This window comes from Telopea speciosissima, chromosome 2 (genome assembly GCF_018873765.1).
Source record: "Telopea speciosissima isolate NSW1024214 ecotype Mountain lineage chromosome 2, Tspe_v1, whole genome shotgun sequence".
Classification (NCBI taxonomy): Eukaryota; Viridiplantae; Streptophyta; class Magnoliopsida; order Proteales; family Proteaceae; genus Telopea; species Telopea speciosissima.
The window spans coordinates 14,936,822-14,961,139 of record NC_057917.1 but is presented as its reverse complement, the minus strand read 5'-3'; the positions used below and the strand labels follow the sequence as shown (position 1 = coordinate 14,961,139).

At 39.0% G+C, this 24,318-nt stretch overlaps 1 protein-coding gene and 1 long non-coding RNA gene across 4 annotated transcripts in view; one reads left to right on the top strand and one right to left on the bottom strand.

Moving 5' to 3' along the window:
* Positions 1–3,574: 3,574 nt before the first annotated feature.
* LOC122651698 (ABC transporter G family member 28-like) overlaps positions 3,575–24,318 on the bottom strand; it is a 97,567-nt gene continuing 76,823 nt past the window's right edge. For 2 of the 3 annotated variants that reach the window (XM_043845192.1, XM_043845194.1), the window contains 6 exons: positions 18,983–19,279; positions 14,965–15,462; positions 7,974–8,122; positions 7,412–7,701; positions 7,160–7,296; positions 3,575–3,988 (listed from right to left, as the gene is read on the bottom strand). In XM_043845192.1, the coding sequence (XP_043701127.1) occupies positions 3,832–3,988; positions 7,160–7,296; positions 7,412–7,701; positions 7,974–8,122; positions 14,965–15,462; positions 18,983–19,279 (1,528 nt within the window). In that variant the 3' untranslated portion in view covers positions 3,575–3,831. Of the gene's footprint in view, positions 3,989–7,159; positions 7,297–7,411; positions 7,702–7,973; positions 8,123–14,964; positions 15,463–18,982; positions 19,280–24,318 lie in introns of those variants that run through there. The other variant, XM_043845195.1, reaches the window with a different exon arrangement.
* Positions 7,625–24,250, top strand: LOC122651703. Its single transcript, XR_006331492.1, has 3 exons — positions 7,625–7,759; positions 22,842–22,845; positions 24,240–24,250. It is a non-coding gene; the product is annotated as an uncharacterized LOC122651703 (long non-coding RNA).

Sequence of the window (24,318 nt, the reverse complement as noted above, 5' to 3'; positions counted from 1 at the left end):
TTGACTTGTCCACACTTTCTCTTGTGTCAAAACCCAATTGTACTGATGGAGATCTGTTGATTAGGTAGTAGGCAGTACGAACATCTTTACTCCAGAATGGCTTATGCAGCTTAGCCATTTTTAACATGCATCTAACCCTTTCCACAATGGTTCGATTCATTCTCTCAGCCACACCATTATGTAGTGGGGTACTAGGAAATATCTTCTTATGTCGGATTCCATACTCTGAACAGTAGCTTTCAAATGGAATAGATGTGTATTCACCTCCGTTATCAGTACAAAGACACTTCAATTGCTTTTCTGTTTCTCTTTTCACCATGGCATGAAATCTCTGAAAGTGCTGAAATACCTGATTTGTTGTTCTCAAAAAATATAGCAACACTTTTCGTGAAACATCATCAATAAAAGTAATAAAATATCTATTGCCACCTAGTGACTCAACCTCAATGAGACCACAAACATCAGAGTAAACCAAATCTAACACATTAGATTTTCTAACAGTGGACTTATTAAATGATACTCTATGATGTTTCTCAAATAGACAATGATCACAAGGATTTAGTGACATACCTTTGGCAAAGGGAATAAGAGACTTCTTTGCCAAAATTTGCAATCCCTTTTCACTCATGTGAGCCAACTGCTTGAGCCACAAATTTGGTGAAGAATCACCTTCAATTGCATTCAGCCCATTTACACACACCTTCATGTAGGTTTTATATAGTGTATGGCATGCTTCTCCTCTAGCAGGTACCAGTGATCCCTTTGCAAGTTTTCATCTTCCATTGCTTAGATGGTTCTCACATCCAAACTGGTCCAAAGCATTGACGGAGATCAAATTTAGGCATATATCTGAAACATGTCGCACACCTTTCAGAGTTAATGTGTACCCAATGCTAGTTTGAAGGCACACATCACCAATTCCAATAATTTTTGAGTAGCTACTATTTTCCATCTTCATAGTCCCAAAGTCTCCTGCTTTGTAAGAATTGAAGAACTCATTTGTGGAAGTGGCATGAAAGGATGCCGTTGAGTCAACAACCCATACACCATGGCCTGCAGCATGATTACATTCTTCTTCATCAAAAGAAAGCATCACCAAGTCTTCAGAATCAGACACAGTGGCTATAGTATTTTTTTCATCTGAATTCTTTAGATTTTTCTCCTTTTTCTGTTCATTCTTCAATTCTCAACAATTTTTCTTCAAGTGATCTTCTTTACCACACTGGTAACATTTTCTGCCTTCTCTGGATTTTGTTCTGCTTCTAGATTTACTACAATTCCTTGGTCCCTTACTTTTACTCCTACCCCTGTTCTTTGTGACAAAAGTATGTGAATTATCCAAACCCATATCTTTTCTTTTGGTTTCTCCATTGAACATGCCGTCTTTTACCATACTCAATGATAACACACCATCTGGAGCAGAGTTATTCAATGAAACAACCAAAGTCTCCCAAGTGTTAGGTAAAGAACTCAATAGCAGTAATGCTTGTAGTTCATTTTCCAAAGCCATCTTCACTGTAGCCAACTGATTCACTAAGCTTTGAAAATCACTTAAATGCTCGGCAACAGAATGTCCCTCTTTGAACCTCAAATTAATAAGTTTTCTAATCAAGAAAACTTTATTTTGTGTATTCTTCCGCTCATAGAGACTCTCCAATTTTTTTCAAAGTGCTTGAGCATTGGTTTCTTTAGCAACATGATGAAGCACACAATCATCAACCCGCTTTATGATAACACCAATGGTTTTCCTATTCATCCTGTCCCATTTTTTTTCAGTTTTATATTACGGCTTGGCTTCGATTCCCTTAATTGGATCATACAAATTACTGTAATAAAGAATGTCCTCCATCTTGGGCTTCCATATTGAATAATTAGAACCAATGAGTTTAATCATCGTACGAGACGACTCTTCCATCTCAATACACACTAAACACTTGAAAATAAATCAATTGAGCACCAAGCTCTGATACCACTCATAGGGATTAATCAAACTCACTTGTCTAGTGTGAATTGAGAAACCAATTATCCAATGTAAACATTACAAAAACAAAAAAATTAACCAAGCACATAAGAGAAATAAAATTGCAAGAAAACAATCACACAATCACTACCAAGAATTTTACGTGGAAAACCCTCGAGTGTAGAGGGAAAAAACCATGGGGCAAATCTTGCACCAATCCACTATGAGAAAAATAGGAGTACAATGGTTTTCTCAAGTTTTTGCCCAAACTTGAGATGTACAAGCAATTGGAGACAATATAAAAGGGATTACCGCACAAAAAGCCAAACCAAGTTCTCACCACAAACACCACGTCTCACAAAATATCCTTGCTTTGAAGAGATCTCCAAGTTGTAATAGAAACACTTAGGCTTCAAACGGATCCCAAGCTCCCTGTTTCTTTCCTTCTCCTTCTTTTTTCTTTTCCTTTCTCTCTTTTTCCCTTTCTCTGATTTTCCTTTCTGTTGAGACTTCTACTTTTGAGAACCGCCACACGCATCACCGAACCAGGAAATATAAAAGCCAAAAAATCAATTTAGCTTCCACCGCCTCAAAACCCCTTTAGAATTTGGGCCTTGGGCTGGACAAAATGGGCCTGGCCCCCACCAACAAACTCCCCCTCCAGCCCATGAGGAAAGAGATCCACCACGAGACTCCTCACTTGGAGTCCATCCTGACCAAAATTGTGCAAAGCTCAAGCTTCTCCCTGGTGATCTTTTTACCAACTTTGATTACAACAAGATTTCTTTTCGCTTTAATTTTACAAGTAAAAAGAATCTGATCGTGTGGCCCCTTTGCCCAGACACGGGAGTGCACAAAATTACCATCCTACCACAAAAAATAAAAAATCACATGCTCTCTCATTGCCCCTTGCACTAGTGCAGGGTCATGCGACCACGCAGCGATCTCTTGTCATTTTATATTTGGTAAGCACAATCTTGGCAATGTAACCATTGAAAATTGTAGATCAACACCCATTAAAGGGTTTCAGTCTATGACTTGTTGGACATTTACAGCTTAGAATTCTTGTGTATCATCACCTGTTGTGTTAGATACCAGTGAGGAACTAACACCGCCCTCTCTTTTAATAGCAAATGCTTTAACATATTGTCCAGCTTTATGCTTCCTCTTTCTTCTGTACTTTTTTTCTTGGGACAATTTCCTAGATCTACTAGATTTAAAAAAAAAATTACAAAACAAGTATATTTATAAGAAAAATAGATATTAAACAAAGTCAACCTACTTGTTTTGTAAATTATTTTCTTATCTAGTAGATCTAGGCAATTTCCCTTCTCTTTAACATTGCCCACATTTATGTTTCCTATTCTATACTTGTTCTTTTTGGGTTGATCTATTTTGGAGATGAACATATATATCCAGCATAAATAGAAAATTACACAACTGTATCCCTTTTCTGAATTTCTTGGGGTTGCCATGTCCACCATTGACACCTACACCCCCACTCCCCCCCAAAAAAAAAAAACCCATTATAGAAACTAGTAGAATGTCACTGCTTACCCCTTCCCCCCCCCCTCCCCCTCCCCCTCCCCCTCCAAACCACAGTACTAAGCAGACACCCCATCTACTCAATTGGAATGGCCATTTTAATCATTTCAATGGTCATAGCCATCAAATTCTAGAGTACAATGTGGTTTTGTTTTGCCACGTGCTTTACAAAATTAATGTCCTGGTTAGCTGGCTGTGCTGTTTGATTACAGTTTCCAAGAAGATTGGGACATGATGAAAAGTTACCATTTTACAACTTCGAAAACTAAATTTACCTCTTGTAAACAAATTAAAAAAAAAATCAGTGAAAGAATTATTATCTAGACTCACTTCTTTTGGAAAATAACCATACAAAAGAACGCTAATACTCGACTAATTATACCAGTGATAACGAGGATGATTAGGCAAAGAGCCCAATCATTGACATCATAACCATTAGTCATAAGTGAACCGCAACGAGTAATCAACCACACTCCAGAGTACCTGGAAGTACAAAAAAAAAATGTAGAACAAATGGTGAAAACTGTTTATGTTTTGCAAACATTACAAACTATTGAACTAATATTACACACAAAACCTACTTTCCTATTGCAATCACTAGTAAGCAGACTTTCTCAGTTTTTTTTTTTTCCAGTGACAGTATGTAATTTTGTGTATGTCAGACCTTCAGCATTTGTCTCAACTACAAGCATTGTTACGCCTTGCAACAGATTTTAAAACAGACAGCAGCAGTAGACAAAATGCATGTGACAACAAAAGATCTTAAGAACTCTGATTTACCCAAAGTAAACAGTCGATAATCAATTTACAAGAGCTAGTCACAATTTTCCTGATCTTGCTCCTTAATCTGTTTCTTGTGCTGTTGTTGTTGTTGTTGTAATACAATCTTCACTTCAAGCTTCTCTTTTATTCGTTTAGTGTCAAGATTCTAGTCTTCAAGTACGTGTATCCACACACACATGCATGCATGCCCCCTGCATATATATCTTATTGTCTTTCACCCATGAAATCACAAGCTAATAGGAAAGCCAGTAACTATTTCTGTCTAGGTTTTATGAAGTCTTAGCGGTATCCTTTGTCATTTTCCATGTGCACATTGCTGGACCTTTCTCACAAGAGTGCGTTTGAGTATGAATAGCATCATCATCAAAGCGATGCAGGAAAAACAAGAGAGAGAGAGAGAGAGAGATGGTTAAATGGGTAGGGGAAGGGAGGGACAGTTAAGTAGACAAGGGAATGGAGGAGGGAGTATACTTATATGGTAAGGTGGGGGAGTTCAGAGTTTAAAAACTTACCAACTGTGGAGTAGGGAGGTGATGCAGGGGAATCCTAGCCAAAGAAAGAAGAAAACCAAACAGGCCTTACAGGCCAACTTAAAGGAAGGTGGGCTTCTTTAAGCCCAGCTCAACATGGGCCTTTAAAGCGCATTAGTAGGCCTGTTTTCTGGCCCAAACCATGGGCTATGTTTAGTTTATTTATTTATTTTAAGTTGTTTTGTTTAACTTAAAGAATTATTCTCTAGCCTAGTAGGTTTCCTACTTATTAGCTAGGATTCTTTCTCTTTTTATATCAAAGCTTGAAGCCTATTAGGCATCCAACGAATTTTATGAATGAAAGAAAGCTTTGCTTCAATAGTGCTGTGAGAAACAGTACTGTGGGAGACAGCGGCAACCTCAGTAGAATTATGAGGGTGATCAGGTGGGAGATCTGATCCTTTTTTTCCTTCCCTTCTCTTCTTCTTCCCTGAGATATCAAGTACAGCCACTGTTCTTCACTTATTCTTAAGTTTTTCTATGAGATTCAATCCTTATATACCTACTGGACATAAACTTAACTTGTTATTACATTACGGAATTTTTCCTAATACAATTTTTGACTGGGTTAAGTGGCTGCCAGCACCCCCTGTTTTTGGGTGTTTTCGCTGAAGTTTATTCCTATCATCTAAGGGAATCTAGCCTTTAAATTGGTCTGATACTTGGAAGTGTTAATCAGCCTTCCAGTAGGGTAGTTCGACCAGAAACAGTTTTCGCTGAAGTTAAGTGGCTGGCAGCACCCCCTGTTTTTGGGTGTTTTCGCCGAAGTTTGTTCCAATCATCTAAGGGAATCTAGCCCTTAGATTGGTCTGATACTTGGAGGTGTTAATCAGCCTCCCAGTAGGGTAGTTCGACCAGAAACAGTTTTCGCTGAAGTTAAGTGGCTGGCAGCACCCCCTGTTTTTGGGTGTTTTCGCTGAAGTTTGTTCCTATCATCTAAGGGAATCTAGCCCTAAGATTGGTCCGATACTTGGAGGTGTTAATCAACCTTCCAGTAGGGTAGTTTGACCAGAGTTTGACCTCCATCAAGGAATCTGATTTTCTGATATCTGAATTCCTAGATTTTAGGGACTTCTAGTTACTAATTCTGAAATCAGCCCATTACAATCTGACCATTGGATTTTGCCCATACTATGGAGCATTGAAGAACCCCCCAATACTGACATTCAGCCAGACTTTGTGGCTGATCGGAGCCTCAGATTTTCTGCAATAAAAGTTCTCCTAATTCTGGGCTTTGAAGTTTCAGATTTGTTTATTTGATTGTTCAATCCAACCATTAGAATATTCCTGTATTCTGGGGATTATCTATTCTTATAGTTTGTGATCCTTGGTAAAAATCTGACCTTCATCAGAAAAGGTTGACTGTGATCCTATCATTGACCTAAATTCTGTTTAAGGGTTTTCTTGGATCCTGTCACAGGGGTGTGTAATTCTTTAACATAAGATTTATTCTATCCAGCCCCCACCAGGAGGGGAGAAAAATAAGGGTGGTTAAAATTCCAACTTTATACTGATTTATTTTAATAACTATGTACACAGGCACTATGGGAAGATAAAAAAAAATAGTTCAGGCTTCACATCGACTCCTTGAAAGTAGGAAGGTCACTTCACTTAATAGTACAGATAATATGGGTAGTAAATAGGAATAATAATTTTATTAAGTCTTCAGCTTTGTTCTAACTTCTGAGTGACACGTGGATTGATGATGGTGGACATGGATTTCTCTACAAGCTAATGTTGATTCCTTAGTCTAATTGAGTGGAGTCCCCAACTATTCTTCTTCTACTACTACTAGTGTGTTCCAACCTTCAAGTTTGAAGATTCGCAGTAGCTTAATGGTTTGCAGTAGCCACTGTACAGGTCAGATTCAAATTCTTGATTCTGATTTTCAGAAATTTCTGAGACTTGTATCCAGATTAGAATTTCTAGCTAAAGTGTGAGATTGATTTCTGAATTCCTACTATGATTTCAGCTTTATACCTGCATTAGAAATTCTACATGTGTTCAATTCTTATTTCCTAACAACAGTCCAATTTCAAATCATACTTGAATTGGATTCCCAACTTCAGTCGGGATTTCATTTTGAGCCCTGTTTGGATTAGGATTCCAAAATCCTCATAGGACTTGGATTCTTCAACATAATCCTGCCTGCACCAGGAAACCATGTTTGACAAGGATTCATACTTTTAAAGTCCTATTCAACCTATTTTCTGAAAATCTCCTAGTGTGACTGGGGTTTCCAATTCCTAAACAACTGAAATTCCTTCTCTCTTCCTAGTCATTACCAAGTACATGGACACGTCAAAAAAATTAATAAGGTGAAAGGTTAGTCAGGTCAAACCTTTCAGCATTTGCAATCACAAATGCTTCCAAAGCCCACTTTGTGAAACATAATTTGGCTAGATTTTGCACAATTACACCATTACTATTCTGCTGAGTTGCAATGAGAGTCAAAACAACAGGCAGAAGCACTGACCACTGCAAAAAAAAAAAAAAAAAAAAAAAAACCCTTGTAAATAGATGTGTACACTCAGTTGATAATTAAATTTTCTTCCAAGAAAAAGTAGAAGTAAACTAGTTATTCAATACACACCAGTTGGGCTGGACCTGGTTCGAGTAAGATAGCAAATGCATAGGCTATACCAGTCACACAGTAGACAAGGCAGACCAAAACAATGTAATTATCTGTGAAGGAAGATCTGGGGTTGTTGAAGAAGTAGAACATGGAGAGATAAACCACAGGCTTGATGAGTGTATTGAACTGGTCAATTGTATCTTTCGAAAGAAAATAAGCCAGGCTGCTCATTCCAGCACTACTCTCTCTCCAGTAGTGTAACTTGTCTAGAGAAAACGATCTCAAACCCGCAATCTTGCATAGGAGAGCTGTAACTCAGCAAGTAAGATTGAAGGAAATGACCATTAACACAGTCAAGGAAAATCTGTTAAAAATATTTTACATAAATTTAGGTGCTATAAATAAGAAAATACAGATTCAGTTTTTATTAACATTAGGATAAAATTCAGATCTATGAAGGAAACAAAAATAACTAAGATTTCCTAACAACTTTTTAATCTGGTAAGTCCATGGCTTCAAGAGAGCAAGCAAAATTCAACAGAAAATGATTCTCGGGAACTTCAGAGTAGTTTCAACTTACAAACTGCAATAACAGTGTATGTGTAACCAAGTGCTCCAAAGGTTTCATCACTCACTTTAGCAAGTGTTCCTAAACAGGCTCCAGCTAGTAATAAGATCAGATAATCAACTGCTTGTATTCTAGCCTCTCGTAGCCGTTGCTTACCAACCCTAAAAAATATTACAGGGTTGCTTGTCAGGAGGAAAAAAAAAGAAAGGAAATATGAAACGTTACAAAGTCATTCAGTTAAAGATGCTTGAGGAATTGATCAGCCAAAAGGAACAGCCCATATTTGTTGTCCCAAATAAGCCTTTCATATGTAAAAACCAGCAAAAGACTCCTGAACTCGGTTGGAACAGGTCCCAGAAGAGCCACTGCTTCCTATTCTTCGGTTTGGGTCTTCCTTGACCTAGATCTAGAGGACTTGGTGAGGTTGTGGTGGAAGGCAATTCTTCCAATGCCCTGGATTGGATGTAGAAGATGGACAGAAACACACAGATCCTCACATATTATTAGCTGTGTAGATCTCTGGCCACTTCTGTGAACTCAACTCAATTCAGCCTATGCTTCATTTCAACTAGATGGAATCTTGCAACTTATATGAACACCTTGTTTAAATGAAGACCAACGTCAGTCAATGAGATATCCTATAATTGGCCAAGTATGGGTGCTAAGCCTAAAGTGCATTCTGGAGCATCAGGATTATAAATCACATCAGTTTATTTTTCCTTTGTCTTGGGTGGCCCCTATCAGAGTGGGCCTTTTACATTCTGTCTTTCTTCTCAAGTAAGTTTTCAATTACTCATCACCTGAAAAAGAAAAGGAGAGTCAAAAAGACCATGTACTGGCATAGCTTAAGGGTTATGATTCTTGAAGTGTGGTGTTCCTGTGCAGTATTATGGTATTTTAAAAGAGACAGCAGTAGATTTTCAAGTCCAGGTTCATTGTTGAACATGTCAACAGTTTCCTGTAGCAAATTTTTATCCAGGATTGTGTGATTTTTGCGGAATCAGTTCACTCAGGCATTTAAATGGCTTCTCGTAAGTGTGGATCTGTTAAAGGGTTGAAATGCTTTGAGGTTGCTTATGCAGATTTTTCCCCTTCCTGAGAATTACTTTCAACTTAAATTGCTGTCTAAACATTGTGGAGTGCTTGTTGTTTGTGATGTGTCTCTTCTGGTTATACTGAAATTTGATTTATTTGCAGCACAGATTTTAGCATCAAAGCTGTTTTTTCTTTCTAAAATTAAAAAATTAGATTGAAATCATTGAAGTAATTGTAATATCTCCTCCAAATATTGTTCATCTTGACAGTCTCTGTTAGATTGCTTAGTTTTCCCTTAAATCACATAATGAATGGTTTTTCCTTTTTCACTGTTCAATTACATGTAAGGTGCTGCAATGAAAATTAACCAGGATGGAGAATTGCTCTTCCGTCACTGTTATAAAATTAAAATTGTAAATTGTAAATAGGGCGTCCCACTGCACGAGGCTCCCACAACTGCGGGGTTTGGGGAGAGTCATAATGTACGCAGCCTTAGCCCCCTTTGCGGAGAGGCTCTTTCTCGACTCAAACCCACGACCACTAGGTCGCAATGGAGCAACCTTGCCATTGTGCTGAGGTCCGCCTCAAAATTGTAAATTGTAAATGTTAGAAAACAGAATCTAAGTAATCAAACCAAGAAAAAATAAGGAGGAAGAGAGAGAGAGAAGGAATAAGGGAAGAGATGCCGTCAAAAGTGTGGAGAGAGGCAGCCTGCGATAGTGTTATATTATTTATCGCAGGCCCCTCTTCCCTTATATATAAAGTACTAACAAAGGACTAAAATATCCACTGTTCACGTAAACAGTAACTCGTGAACAGTACTAAACAATTAAATAAACCTAAAAGGTCTAAACTACCCCTAGCATCTCAACACTCCCCTTTAAGCTGGAGCATATATATCACCAATGCTCAACTTGTTGCAACAAGTACGAAAACTAGGCACAAACAAAGACTTACTAAACATATCAGCTAATTGATCTGTAGAAGAAACAAAAGGAGTCACAACTAGCTTCTTCAAAACTGTATCACGAACAAAGTGACAATCCACTTCAATATGCTTGGTCCGCTCATGATAGACCGGATTACTGGCAATATATATAGCTGTTTGGTTGTCACAATACATCTTCATGAGTGTAGGCACAGGAAAACCCATCTCAAGAAGTAGAGATCTAAACCACATCAGCTCGGCCGTAGAATGAGCCATGGCTCTGTACTCTGTTTTAGCACTCGACCTGGCAATTGTCTTCTGTTTCTTGCTTTGCCATGAAACCAAATTACCCCCAACAAATGTACAATATCCTATAGTTGAACGACGATCATTGGCCGATCTAGCCCAATCAGCATCTGAAAAGGGATATAACTCCATATGTTTATTAGGATGATAAATCAACCCTTTACTAGTGGCACCCTTCAAGTAACAAAGGATACATACAGCTGCATCCCAATGAGCTTTTTGAGGAGACTGCATGAACTGACTGATAACTCCAACTGTAAAAGAAATGTCTGGTTTGGTAACTATACGGTATATCAGCTTCCCGACCAAACTCCAGTATTGACGCACATCTTTGGGAGGATTACCATCATTGACACCAGACTTCTGATGAGGGTCCATAGGAATATCCACTAGCTTTGACGCAAGCATACTAATGTCAGACAAAAGGTCTAAGACATATTTTCTTTGAGACAAACTGATGGCTTTCTTGCTTCTCACAAACTCAACGCCAAGAAAATGGTGGAGGTCACCTAGATCCTTGGTCTGAAAATGTTGTTGTAAATATGTTTTTACCTCTGCAATACCAGCCACATCATCACTAGATATGATAATGTCATCTACATAGATGACCAAGACAACCAGCTTACCCCCTCGGCGATGAACAAACACTGAGTGATCCAAATAGCACTTTGAAAAACCACAAGATACCACTGTAGCATTGAACTTCTCAAACCATGCTCTGGGCCACTGTTTGAGACCATAAATAGCCTTATGTAACTTGCAAACCCGAGAACTATTTTTCCCTTGAGCAACATAGCCTAGGGGTTGCTCCATATAAACCTCCTCACTCAAATTACTATACAGAAAGCATTTTTAATGTCTAACTGAAATAACGACCAATCAAATTAACAGCCGGAGAAATAAGTAAACCCCATAAGTCTGAGTATACCCCTTGGCAACCAAACGAGCCTTGAACCGCTTAATAGAGCCATCAAGGAGGTACTTAATAGTGTAAACCCAGCGACACTTAACCAGGTCCTTACTAGGAGGCAGATCTACCAAACTCCAGGTGTTATGGGTCAAAGGGCATCCATTTCAACATCCATGGCTGCTTTCCATCCAGGAAGACGAAGGGCCTCAGTACGAATCTTGGGTATAGTAGAGGTAGATAAAGACAATGCAAAGCAATGAATACTAGGTGGCAGATGAGAAACAAACTAATTTATAGGATACACGACCATAGACTTTTGAGTGCAGGAACGTGTACCTTTGCGTAAGGTGACTGGTAAATCAGCAGGCAAGGAAGTAGATGAAGCTTCACCAGGGGAAGAAGCTGGTAGAATTGGTGAAACCGTTGGAGCAGTAGGAACCCCATCCTATTGCATTGTCTTATTCCGTCACTGATATACCTGTATAAGTGGAAATGGAACCAAGGTAGGGATAGGAGGAGGAACAACAGTGTGCCACTTGTCCTCAGAGAAAGGAGTGGGTAGAGGGAAGTAAGAACTGCCTCAAAGAAGGTGACATCAACACTCACAAAGTACCTGTGGGAAACGGGATCAGAACACTTATACCCTTTCTGGGTACGAGGGTAACTTAGGAAAACACACTTAGTGGACCTAGGAGAAAGCTTATCAGAAGATAAGTGCAAGTTATGAACAAAGCATACACAACCAAAAACACGTGGAGGTAAACCAAAAGTAAGTAAGCTAGGAAAAACAACTGAAAATGGTAACTTGTCGACAAGAACAGAAAATGGCATACGATTGATTAAATAACATGCAGTTAACACTTAACACCTCATCACACCAAAATTGCTTTGGAACATGCATACGGAACATGATAGTACGTGACACCTCTAATAGGTGTCTATTTTTTCGTTCCTCCATTACATTTTGTTGTGGAGTGTAGGAGCAGCTAGTCTGGTGAATCATACCACGGGCAGCACAAAACTCAAAAATCTCATTTTGAACATATTCCAATGAATTGTCAGAACGAAAAACTTTAATTGAAGTGTCAAACTGAGTCTTAACTTCATTATAAAAATTTTGGAAAACTCACAAAAATTCTGAACGATCCTTCAAGTGGTACAACTATGTGAGACGGGAAAAATCGTCCACAAAAGTAACAACATACATAGAACCGTTCTTATTCTTGACACGTAAAGACCCCAAATGTCCGAATGGACTAAAGAAAATAAAGACAGACTACAAGACACAGGCTGAGAAGGAAAAGACACACGATAGTGTTTTCCTAACTCGCAAATTTCACACTCTAACTTAGACACAGACTTGAAAGAAGGAAATAACAATTTTAACCTAGATAACGACAGATGATCTAAACGGCAATGCCACTAGAAGGGAGTCACACCACCAACAGAATGAGTAACAACAAAAGAAACATGAGCAACAGAGTAGAGATAGTAGAGTCCATCCTTTTCATGCCCTCCACCAATCGTATTCCTTGTGTGAAGATACTGAAAAACATAATGAGTAGGAAAAAAATGTTACAGAACAGTGGAAGTTTTTATGAGCTGACTAACAGAAAGAAGACGTAATGGAAATTGAGGAACATGCAGTACAAAAGAAAGACTAATGGAAGAAGTTGGAGAGACTGTACCAAAACCAGAAACAGCGGTAGAGGACCCATTAGCAAGTATCACAGATGAAGAATAAGTATTATTTGTAAAGGATTTAAACAAGGAAGACTCACCAGCCATATGGGCAAAGGCACCGGAGTCAATAATCTAGGGAGGAGAAGTAGTGGTAAAGAAGGCAGGTGTACCTGCATGAGCTAGGATAGCAGTGGAGGATGAAAGCCCTGCAAGTATATTACTGGATGCCTCAAGACTTTGTAAACGCCGTAATATCTAAGTAATATCATCACAGTGAGGAGTGGTAGATGAACTGCCACCTGTCATAGATCCTGGTAGAGTCACCTGCGGATACTGTATCACTACCACCATTAGACACTACATGATTGGCCAATTGATTTGCCCCATTCTGGCTTGCCATGCTTGGCCCAACTGTATGATTGGATTTGCCACAATGAGTGCACTGCTGATTAGAACAGCCACCATGCTGACAACCAACACCTTGTCCACCACCACCACGACCTCCCCCAGAGCTACGGCCATGACCAGCAGTAATGGCAGAGTTATCCTTAGGGGAGGAGTCAGATTTACCAGGAGAAGTAGTGCGCTAAAGACGAGAGAAAGTATCAGCAAGTGTAGGAACAGTCTCACTAGCAATTATGTGTCCCTTGACTATCTTTAGATTAGAGTTCAGGAACTTGGACACAAAAAATTCATTGCATTGAGCCTTGAGTTTGTCTATATCAGTGGTGAGGGGCTGAAACACATTCAATTCTTCAACCAAGCCTTTAAAGGCACTGTAGTAGTCTTGGAGAGACTTATTTAATTGCTAGAGCTGAAACAATTTCTCATAAAGGTCATAGACACGATTCATGTTCTTATCTTGAGAGTATGTATCCTTCAGATCATCCCAAACTCCTTTGGCAATGTTGTGGAACATGACGTTGACAGCAATATCAGGTTCCATGCTATTCCACAACCATATCAGAGTGATGGCATTCTCCTTCATCCACTCACTGTATCCACGATCATTAGAAGCAGGAGATCAGAGGTAATATATTTAAGCTTATCTCTAACCATGATGTAAACTTTCACAGCCTGAGCCCATAACAGATAGTTGGAGCTTCCCTTGAGCTTGATGGAAGTGATAGTCACATTTACTGTATAAGTAGAAGGTGTAGTAGTAATAGACTGGTTCTCAGCCATAGCAACAAGTGCCAATATGGGCAGCAACAATAATAAACCAATTAGGTTTCAGGGTTTTGGAACTAACCCAAATCGACAGTCAAGAAGAGTAGCAGATTGTAGCAGCATAAATACCAGTAATCAGCAATATATAATATCAGTATGAACCCAATATAGGGCAACAACAATCACCGGCAGCAAAGGAGGCAAAAAACCAGGCCACCAGATAAAACAATTCGGCTACAGGATTTGGAAAAACCCAAATCGATAGGTAATGTGTAAACCAAGAGCAACAATAAGAACTATAAATCAGCAATAGACACTACCAGAGTAGGTGTGAAGGCCCAAGGATTGAGCTCCAAAATAGAAACTAAAAATTAGAAAGTCCCTTATAAGGCTGAGACTTGGGTTACAAGTAGTGAAACTAAAATAGAAACTCTAAGTTGCAAGGTTCAAAATAGAAACTATGTCTAACTAAAAATAGAAACTCAAGCCTACTTTTTAAATCTGAAATTAGAAACTAAATTAAACTTCTAAATCCCCACGCATAAAGCACCATGCAATCTGATCTTGGGCCCCACAGAATCTTCTAATAATATTCTCACCAAGGCAAAATAAGGAGCTGTGACACTGTTCACGTGAACAGTAACATGAACAGTGTTTTGGCCTCTTTTTCTTCATTTTTTTGTTCTACATCACGACAATTTCCAACAGGAAGTTGTTTTTTGGTGAAACTCCAAGAGGAAGGAAAGTTATACTTGGTAGAAATTCAGGAGGAAGTTATTGATAACACCAGGACTTTTCCCAGTCCCATCAGTGCTTAGCATTAGAAACCACTATGGGCATTATTAATTTTTTGACACAAAAAAGATGCAAGGAAATTTATGAAAGCTATTACCATTTTAAAATTCTACCTGATAACAGAAATTTGTAATAATGAAAATCAATAAGTTAATAAAGAAAATAAAATTATTTACCTCCCAAGAAAGTATCGGTATTGCCGGAATACACCAGGAGTTACTCGGTTGGATAGATCCTTGGGCTTCAAGAATTTGTGCTGGATGTGATCCTTCTTAACCTCGACAGTACACTTTACATCCTGCCATAAATCTCCAGCAAAGGATTGTTCAGCGCTAGCAGCAGCAGGATCTATTCCATTGCTTGGAATTGCAGTCGTTGATGTTGAGGATATTTCAATCCCATCTAAATTATGGTGCATATCTGGGGGTATTGGATAACCATTGTGAAGCATCCATCTGATAGGAAGCTGGTTATAATTTACACCTGAACTTGTGCTCAGTTTTACAATGCCCTCCAAAATGTCAATGAAGTGGTCTGGAGGATTTACACGGTCCGGAACATGGATCCCAAGTCCTGCAAAGTATTCTTCCACTTTCTTCACTGGTCCATGATACACAGTAAGGCCACCTTTAGCTAGAAGTATCAAATCATCAAACATCTTGAACAATGCATAACTGCATCAGAAAATTTTCCCCAACCATTAGCCAGATAAGGGAGAAGCAAATCTACACAAAAACCTGGGAAAGAGTCAAACATCCCACATTACAAATATGCCATCGAACCTGAGTTTCTAGTCGTTCACCAGTACAATAGTGTACATAAAATTGTTTCTCAGAAAAAAAAATCAAAATAAACCATTTTGATTTAGTAATTGCATACGCCATACGCATGGCTCCAAGGTGGGCGCCATGGTTTGACATAAGGAGCACCAGCGTAATATTTTACACAATGGAGTTCAAATGCTCTGAGTGACTAGATGCACAGAAAAGATTAGGGAGAGGGAAGAAGAGAACCAGAAATGGAGAAGAGGAGCGTGCGAGCCACAGTAGTCATGTCCCATGGACAGGTTAGATTCAGACGGCTCATCTTCATAAGGTTAAGATTCTTCTTACTCCACAAGTGAGGAGAGAAGAGAGTGATCTACAGCCATTGTCTCCCACTCCTCTATATGCTATTAATTTTATTAAAAAACTGTACAATTACGAGTTAAACTACGCCCTTATGGTGATATTATTGTCCCCATATACATTTTTCATGTCTATTCCCAGATTATATTTAGCTGTTCCAAAACTCCCCCTCAAGCTGGAGCATAGATATCACACATGCTAGCTTGTCTAACAAATTATGAAAGCTTGTCGAAATAAGTCCTTTGGTCAAGACATCTGCTTGTTGTTCTCTAGTTCTCACAAATGGAGTGCATAGGCATCTAAATTGAAGTTTTTCCTTGATAAAGTGACGGTCAACTTCCATATGTTTAGTGTGATCATGCTAAACTGGATTGTGAGCTATCCCAATAGCTGTTTTGTTGTCACATTATAGTCTCATGGGTTTATCTGCCTCAAGACCCAACTCCTGGATCAACCTTTTCAGCCATGGAAGACGTTCACAAACTCCATAATCCATAGCTCTAAGGTAAGAAAATCTTTCATAACAGATTCAAAGGGACCAAACGTGGGGCTTGTTATTCAATTAGACAGGATGGGGTTTGCTTGTAAGTTGAAGCCACAAAGGTGACTCCTAGCACTGCAACCATCAATAAATACCTCCTCCTCCTGTTCATTTTCTCCCTCCTCTTTATGCTTTGTCCTTGTCTTTTTGCAGAGGCATTATCAACTAGGTGTTGACTGCCAGAAGCTACCTATTCTTCTTCTACCTCTTTTTTTTCTTTTCTTTGTTTCTTTTCTGGGTTCCAAGACAGTGTAGACACTGGATTTTGTCACCCTGTAGGACCCTCGAGACGATGATGAATTGAGTCTGACAATCACGTGGTGAAAAATGACTGTTTTTCCCCCTGGAATATTTCAGACAAGTTAACACTGTCAAAACTAACCAAACCTTCTAGGTTATGAGTGTTTGTCATTTTAAGCCCCTGTATACCCTTTGGTGCGAAGACGACACTGTTTAGCCATTATTTTATGCGAATTACTGCTTTGAGGGTCTCCCGCTTTGAGCACAGCTTTAACTATGTTCCCGGCCAAATTTGTGTCTGATCTCCGTATCATTGGATGGTGTACTTGGAAAGACCTTTTCAACGATAAATGGATGGTAAAAATCCGACAGTCGGTCTCTAGATAATGCCGCCCGAAATTTGCTGAAAAAGATTCCATTTCTGGGTTTTTTTTTTCCAATCGTGAGAAAATAGTCCCATTTCGGCCATTTGTAAAATTTTTTGTTTTCTTTTTCTTTTCTGAAAACCTATAAATACCTCCTAATTCAAAAATACAAATGAAAAATCCAAAACATACTTGGCAAATACAGGAGAAATACAATATATGCTGGAGATATGCCAAAAATACCACAAAAGTGGGGAAAATACAAAATACCCCTAGTCCGAAATTTCGCCATAAGATCAAATTAAGTGTTAGAACTCTACAGAATTGAGTCTGCGAGTCCTCTTTAGCCAAATTAGGTATATCTCTCTCTCTCCTTTTTTAATTATTTTATTTGTTACATTAATTATTTCAAATTTTATTAGAAATTAATTAACTATTTTTACTGTGCATATACCCCTTTTCTGTCTTTTTTTCACGCCGTTGGAATGCCAGATTTATTTGTAAATTATATTAATATACTCTCATTTACGCCCTTATGTCGGCAAAATGAATTTCTAGTAAAACTATAAAATAGTTTTCGGTATTCCTCATCGGCCTACGAAACGGAATCTTTTTCTGTGGGAGTCCGATTGATGCCCAGTCAGTGCCATTGTACTCCGTTTACCATAAATAGGTAATTTTGACCTCCGGTGCCTTCATATTCCCAGCAGATTCCATTGGCCAATCCGGGACCTCAAAACAGAATCTTTTCTATGGGAGTCTGATTGACACCTAGTCAGTGTCATTGAACTCCATTTACCCTAAATTGGTGTTTAAGACCCTAAGGTAATCACTATACCATGCTTAGCATAGATGTACATGCTTTACATATAACATGATAGCCTACATACATTACATTAGCTAGTGTAATTAGCTTTGCATGCTTTATCTGCTTTCTGACCTAGCAACCTAGACTACGGTTAGATTTGTTCCACTATGCATGATGGCATACAGCATATAGAATTGGTCTAAATAGAAGGAGACCGGCTTCTGGCCGGGTGGACTGGGTAGCCAATACCTTCCCAGCACATAACCTTGAACCTATCCAAAGATTTGGGCTGACCAGAGACATCCATTGGAGTTCTTTCTCTTCCCCAAAAAGGGGAGAGATTTATGGGTCCTAGACCCTTATCTGGGTGATGCTCCCAAATGAATCCAGTGTTACACTTTTACCTCTCTTCAGACATTGGTAGGAGAGGGCGGACCCTCCCCCACGGGTTTTTTGTACCCACAAATGGTGCCAAGGTACCACCTTGACAACCATGGTATATACCCCCCAGAAAAACCTTCCTTGAACAGAAAGTCTCCCTTTTTGTCCCCCTCTCTTGCCTTTTACTATTCTCTTCCCTTCCCTGCTTCCCTCTCTAAATCTCTGCTCCTCGGCTCCGAATGAATGCAACCATTTCTTGCCTCTACCACACACACACAACCCCCCCCCCCCCCAAAAAAAAAAAACCATTTGAGTTGTAGCATCCAAATCATACTGTTTGGAGTAAACCTTGAGATTGTCATCTATTTATTTGCCTGTTCTTATTTTTAATATCTTGTTGCAAATGCTTGCATATTGATCCTTTGATCAGCATCAATTGTTAACTTAGACTCTCCAGAAATTTTCCTGGAATGGATTTACGTGTTTCAGCATTGGTGGTACATCTCAACTCCTCACTGGTGATCACAAAATACAGATTTTCTCAGAAAGAAGAAAAGAAAACCAAATGGAAATTAGATATTCATATTCCTGAAGCATACTGCATGAGAATAAGTACATCTGGACATTCCTTCAAAAAGAATAAAATGGCTTTCAAAGTATGCTGACCTCTTAAAGAAAGAATGGAAATATCATAGTTTTGAAAAATATAAAGTTTTGATTTTCAGAACACACCTTGGTTGGTGAACTACCATGCAGATATTTACCCCTTCAAGAGCCTCACGTCGAAGTGCCCTAAGTAGCAACTGGGAAGAAGAACTATCCAAACCAGATGTGGGTTCGTCCAATATCAATAGTGAAGGCTCCATGACCATTTCCAGTCCAACATTTACTCGTTTCCTTTGGCCTCCAGAAATTCCACGCTTCTCTACCGTTCCAACTAAGGATTCCCGTACTGCCTGTAGCCCCAAGGACTCAATAACTCTTTCAACTACTAGAACCTTATCTGGTTTTGGCATGTCAGCAGATAGTCTCCATGATCAGAAGGAAAAGATAACCATGTCAATGCAGGGGAGGAGAAAAATTAAATTAATAACTACAGCACATAGAACAGAAAGTTAACGTGAAACAAAGCATCAGCAAAAAACACAATGAGTGCAATTTATTGAACTTGAGTTCATGTCTTCAAGGAACAGCAGCAGCATATTGAAACGGATTTTTAAGTGCTAAGTAGGATGTAGGATCCCTAAGAACAAGGATTATGTAGTTTATCTCCTTTCTATCATACTTCTCTTGCATGAGCTGATGGGTTTCTAGAAGCCTAAGGGATTAGGTTCAGAAACTCATTTGAAACCAGAATTGCAGAGAGAGAAAAGACCAGATTAAGAAGATTTAAGATATCAGAAGATCACGGATTCTGATCTGGTCAAAAGATTGGTCATGTCTTCTATTTGGGAAGCAGAATAGGATATCAATACTTGGGACCAATTTGATGGTCTGATCTGGAAATATGGTAGAATCCTATTGAAGATAAGATTTCAGATTTAGGGTTCCAGAACAGTAAAGGAAACCAGAATCTAAAAGACCCAAACTCATGTTAAACAAATTGTTAAAACAGATCTAAACCTCAGGAACAAGAACAGAAATATCAATCTGAATTTGACATCAAAATTAGAGTTCAAAATTGAATATATCAGAAAATTCTACTAAAAAAAGGATTCCTTGAAACCAGCTCAAAGATGAAATTGTGAAACCATGAATCAATGAAGCATGAAGTGAGATTGTTGTATATGTAAGCAGATCTGAAAACTCAGGTCTAAGACTCAAGATGTAAAAATTCCTATTAAGAACAGGAAAACCTGATACCCAGTTTAAAGACTTAATTTGTGAGAGTCAAACTATAATTGAACTCAAATCTGATTTGAGAAAGAAATACTGAGCAGGGACTGATTTAGAACTCAGATTCTATCGAATATTTATATGCAGGAAATAAAAGTTACAGAGCTGACTTGATTGCAGGAACTTGAACAATGAAAAGGAGATTAGAAGAAGAATAGACAAGAGCTCTCAACTGGCCTTGCTGGAATCCCACCAGAAATATCAAATCTCACAACCAGTTTCTGAGTCACACAGAAGAACAGCAAAAAGCCATGCTTTATTCATAATAAAATCTGTATGCCTTAATAGCTGGTTACAAAACTATATACGTATACTCTCCAAATGACTTATAACATGATTAGAAATAGCCTAAACCAACTAGTAATCAAAAGTGGCTATTTAGTTGACCAATAAAAGACTTTAACAACTCCTAAACTGACTCACGAACCTCAAGCTGTGTTTGGAGTCCTAAAACAACTAGGACTTGACATAATGAAAGAAAATCAACTCATAACAGGACTGGACTCATAGATTCCCAATCCAGCCAGAACTAGGCCACATAACATAATCAAAATAGCAAAAGAAACCGAAAATAGAACTCTACTTAAATAAAACTCCATGGTAGAGTGAGAATAGGATTCCTAGAGAAACAAGGAATTCTGAAATTCCTGAAGCCACAAGTTCTTCTCTTGGCACTGCTGCTAGTGACCAAATACTGCATCATGAGCAGATGCTGAATAGTGTATATTGGGATGCAGAATATATACACGGGTATGAGACAATATGAAGCTCAAAAGATCTACTTGGAAATTAAATCACTTAATTTTGTTTTTCATAGAATTTCAACATGAATCCATCAAATATTTTTATGCAGCCATGCTGGGCAGCCTTGTGCGAGGCAGTGCAGCCCCATGCTGGGCAGCCATGTGCGAGTCAGTGACTCAGTGCAGCCCCCAAGTCCGCACACTTGGGAGTTTTGCACCATAGCTTGGGCACGAATAGACACACTTGGGACTTGTGTAGGTGCACACTTGGGCACGTGGTAGACAAGCTCATTTTTTATTGAAGTCCTTTCGGACTTAGAAGAAATGGTCATTTCTATTTTTATTTTATTATCAATCAGTTATGTTTACATTTAAAATCATGAACTTGTGGTTCCATATTCCATGAAACCAAAATGAAATGATTCATTCCAAGTTGTTTCTGAGAACATCCCCCTGTCAGAATTGTTAAGTTACCGCAAGGGTATTTCTGTAATTTGGGAGTATATTTTATTGGTTTATTCCTGGTCTTTAGTCTATAGCAGTGTAGCAGAGGTATACTAGATCTTTATTTTTACCTTAAACTATAAGAAAAAAGTGAGGTCTCACGGTTTGAGATTCTAACCAAACTGTGAGCCAGTTTTCTCTATTGGCTTGCGGCTCTCCCTTTCACTCTTCTCTTCTTCTTCATCTATCTTCTCTTTCTCTTCTTGTGCTAACACTGGTTTTTCCTATTTGATATTGGTTCATGGTATCAGAGAGGGCATAGTTGTCAAGGCGCCACCTAGGCATCCAAGCAAATTTTTTGGGGTCTAGGTAATATCGGACAGGATTGATGACTTAACCAGTCCCAAAACAGGATCTGAAATCAGGGGGGGTGACTTAGGCTAATGGAACTAGGGCTGGAATGCTCGAATGCGTTAAGGGATCTAGGGTTAGGATAAGGTGATTGAATGAGACTGAAACAGTAGGGGACTAGAAGGGTTAAACAAAATTCAGTAAAACAGCTGGTTTCCCCTCTGCCGATTTCACTAAAAGGCCAGGAAAACTGAGTTTGGGCAGAATAGGAGAGAAATCCAATAGCAGCCAATCTGCTGGGCAGATGAGACTGAAACTTGGACTGAGTGGGGGTCTTGGAGGAGATAAGGTGTGCTCAAAAGGTGGGAGAAAGGTGATTGTTGGATTGAACAAGGGAAGGGTGTAATGGAATTAGAAGGTTAGGTTGAAAATAGAAAGTAACCTGAGAACAGTAGGTTGGGCAGCAGCAGAGCAGCTTGGTTGAAGGGATGAGACTTCTAATGGCTTGAGAACTTGAAGGGGATGAAGAACAGCAACTAAAATCAACCTCCTGGGCTTCCCACCACAAGGAGTCAACTGGATCATACACCAGTCCTTTCTCCATGGATCAAACACCAAGGAAATAACTTCAGCAGAAGTAAAAGCTTGACAACAATGTTGAATATCAAAATCGTGGCCTAGTATGGCCTCTTGGGTTGCTTTTATTGGCTTCAATAAAGAGAGATTGGCAAGGGGACAAAATTAGAAACTTCCAATTTTGATCCTTGCTTGAGTTACAATCGAAACTAATCCCTACAATGAAAATAGAAACCAACTACTAAGAATGAAAATAGAAAGTAAATAACTTCAGCTAGACCTAGACTGGACCATAACTTAAACTGAACCAACCGGTTCAATTGAACTAACCCAAACCAACTTAAAAACTAAACTAGCTAATCTCGTATGCAACCTTATTACCCATACTTTAGGCCCATAAAAGTGGCCTATTACAGTGAAAACCCATGGGATCAAAGGCCCAACATGTATAGAACCCAACCGTAGACTTATTCCTAAGTAAACAAGCCATGTTTGGTGATGAATCTGCATCACTAGGCGACTGTCTCCTTAGTGGTATCAAATCAGGCTTGACCCTTATTTATGCCAAATATACACTTAAGTATTGTTAGCATAACACAATTTAGAATGAATGGCTTGAATGATCAGATCGATCAACAAGCTTCTCTTTATAAAGAAGAAATTATTAAAGGACAAATCTGTCCCTGCTATAGCGGACTCTAATTAGAAGAGTTAGCAATACATAAAACATAATAAATCAAACCAAAAAGACCAGAATACCCCCACAGTATTTTGGTATACATTATTCAACACTCCCCCTCAATTTGGAGCAAATATGTCAATCATGCCCAACTTGAATAGATTAGAATGAAACAACCTTCCAGAAAATCCCTTGGTGAAAACATCAGCAAGCTGATCAGTAGACTTCATAAAGGGAACACAAATCAGCCCTTCCAATTTTTCCTTGATGAAATGTCTATCCACTTCAACATGCTTGGTGCGATCATGTTGTACTGGGATATGTGCAATGCTGATTGCAGCCTTGTTGTCACAGTACAACATAGGAAGATGAATAGGAACACCAACATCTTGTAGCAAACCTTTCAGCCAAAGTAACTCACAAATGTCTTGTGCCATAGCACGAAACTCTGCTTTAGCACTAGAACGAGCCACAACATTTTGCTTCTTGCTACGGCAAGTAACAAGATTGCCACCTACAAAAAACAATACCCAGAAATAGACTTGCGATCTGTAAAACCAGCCCAATCAGCATCAGTGTACGCTTCTATCCGTAGGTGACCATGATGAGACAGGAGAATGCCTTGTCCAGGAGCTGACTTCAAGTAATGAAGAATACGAAGAACAGCCTCCATATGAGAAGAGTAGGGATCATGCATAAACTGACTCACAGTACTCACGGCAACAACAATGTCAGGACGTGTGTGTGAAAGATAAATCAACTTCCCCACTAGTCTTTGGTATCGGCCTTTATCAACAAGTTCACCCTCCTTTTCTTTGAGATGAACATTAGCATCCATAGGAGTATCTGAAGGATGACATCCTAACAAACCAGTTTCTGCCAATACGTCTAGGGCATACTTCCTTTGGGAGAGAAAAATGCCCTTAGAAGATCTGGCAACCTCAATCCCAAGAAAGTACCGTAGCTTTCCTAGATCTTTAATCTCAAACTCCTGACCAAGAAAGGTCTTCAAACGACTGATCTCATCACCATCATTGCAAGTAACCACAATGTCATCAACGTAGACTATATGAATAGTGAGTTTTTCATCAACCCTCTTTATAAAGAGAGTGTAATCAGCATTACTCTGCTTGTAGCCCACAGAAACTATGGCCTTGTGAAACCGGCCAAACCATGCTCTAGGTAACTGCTTCAGCCCATAAAGTGCACGCTTCAATTTACACACTTTGCCTTGGTTTTTGTCAAAAGAGAACCCTGGTGGAATGTCCATATATACCTCCTCATCCAGTTCTCCATTTAGAAAAGCATTCTTCACATCCAGTTGCTGTAAATCCCATCCAAGATTGACTGCACAAGATAGCAAAACTCGAACAGTATTC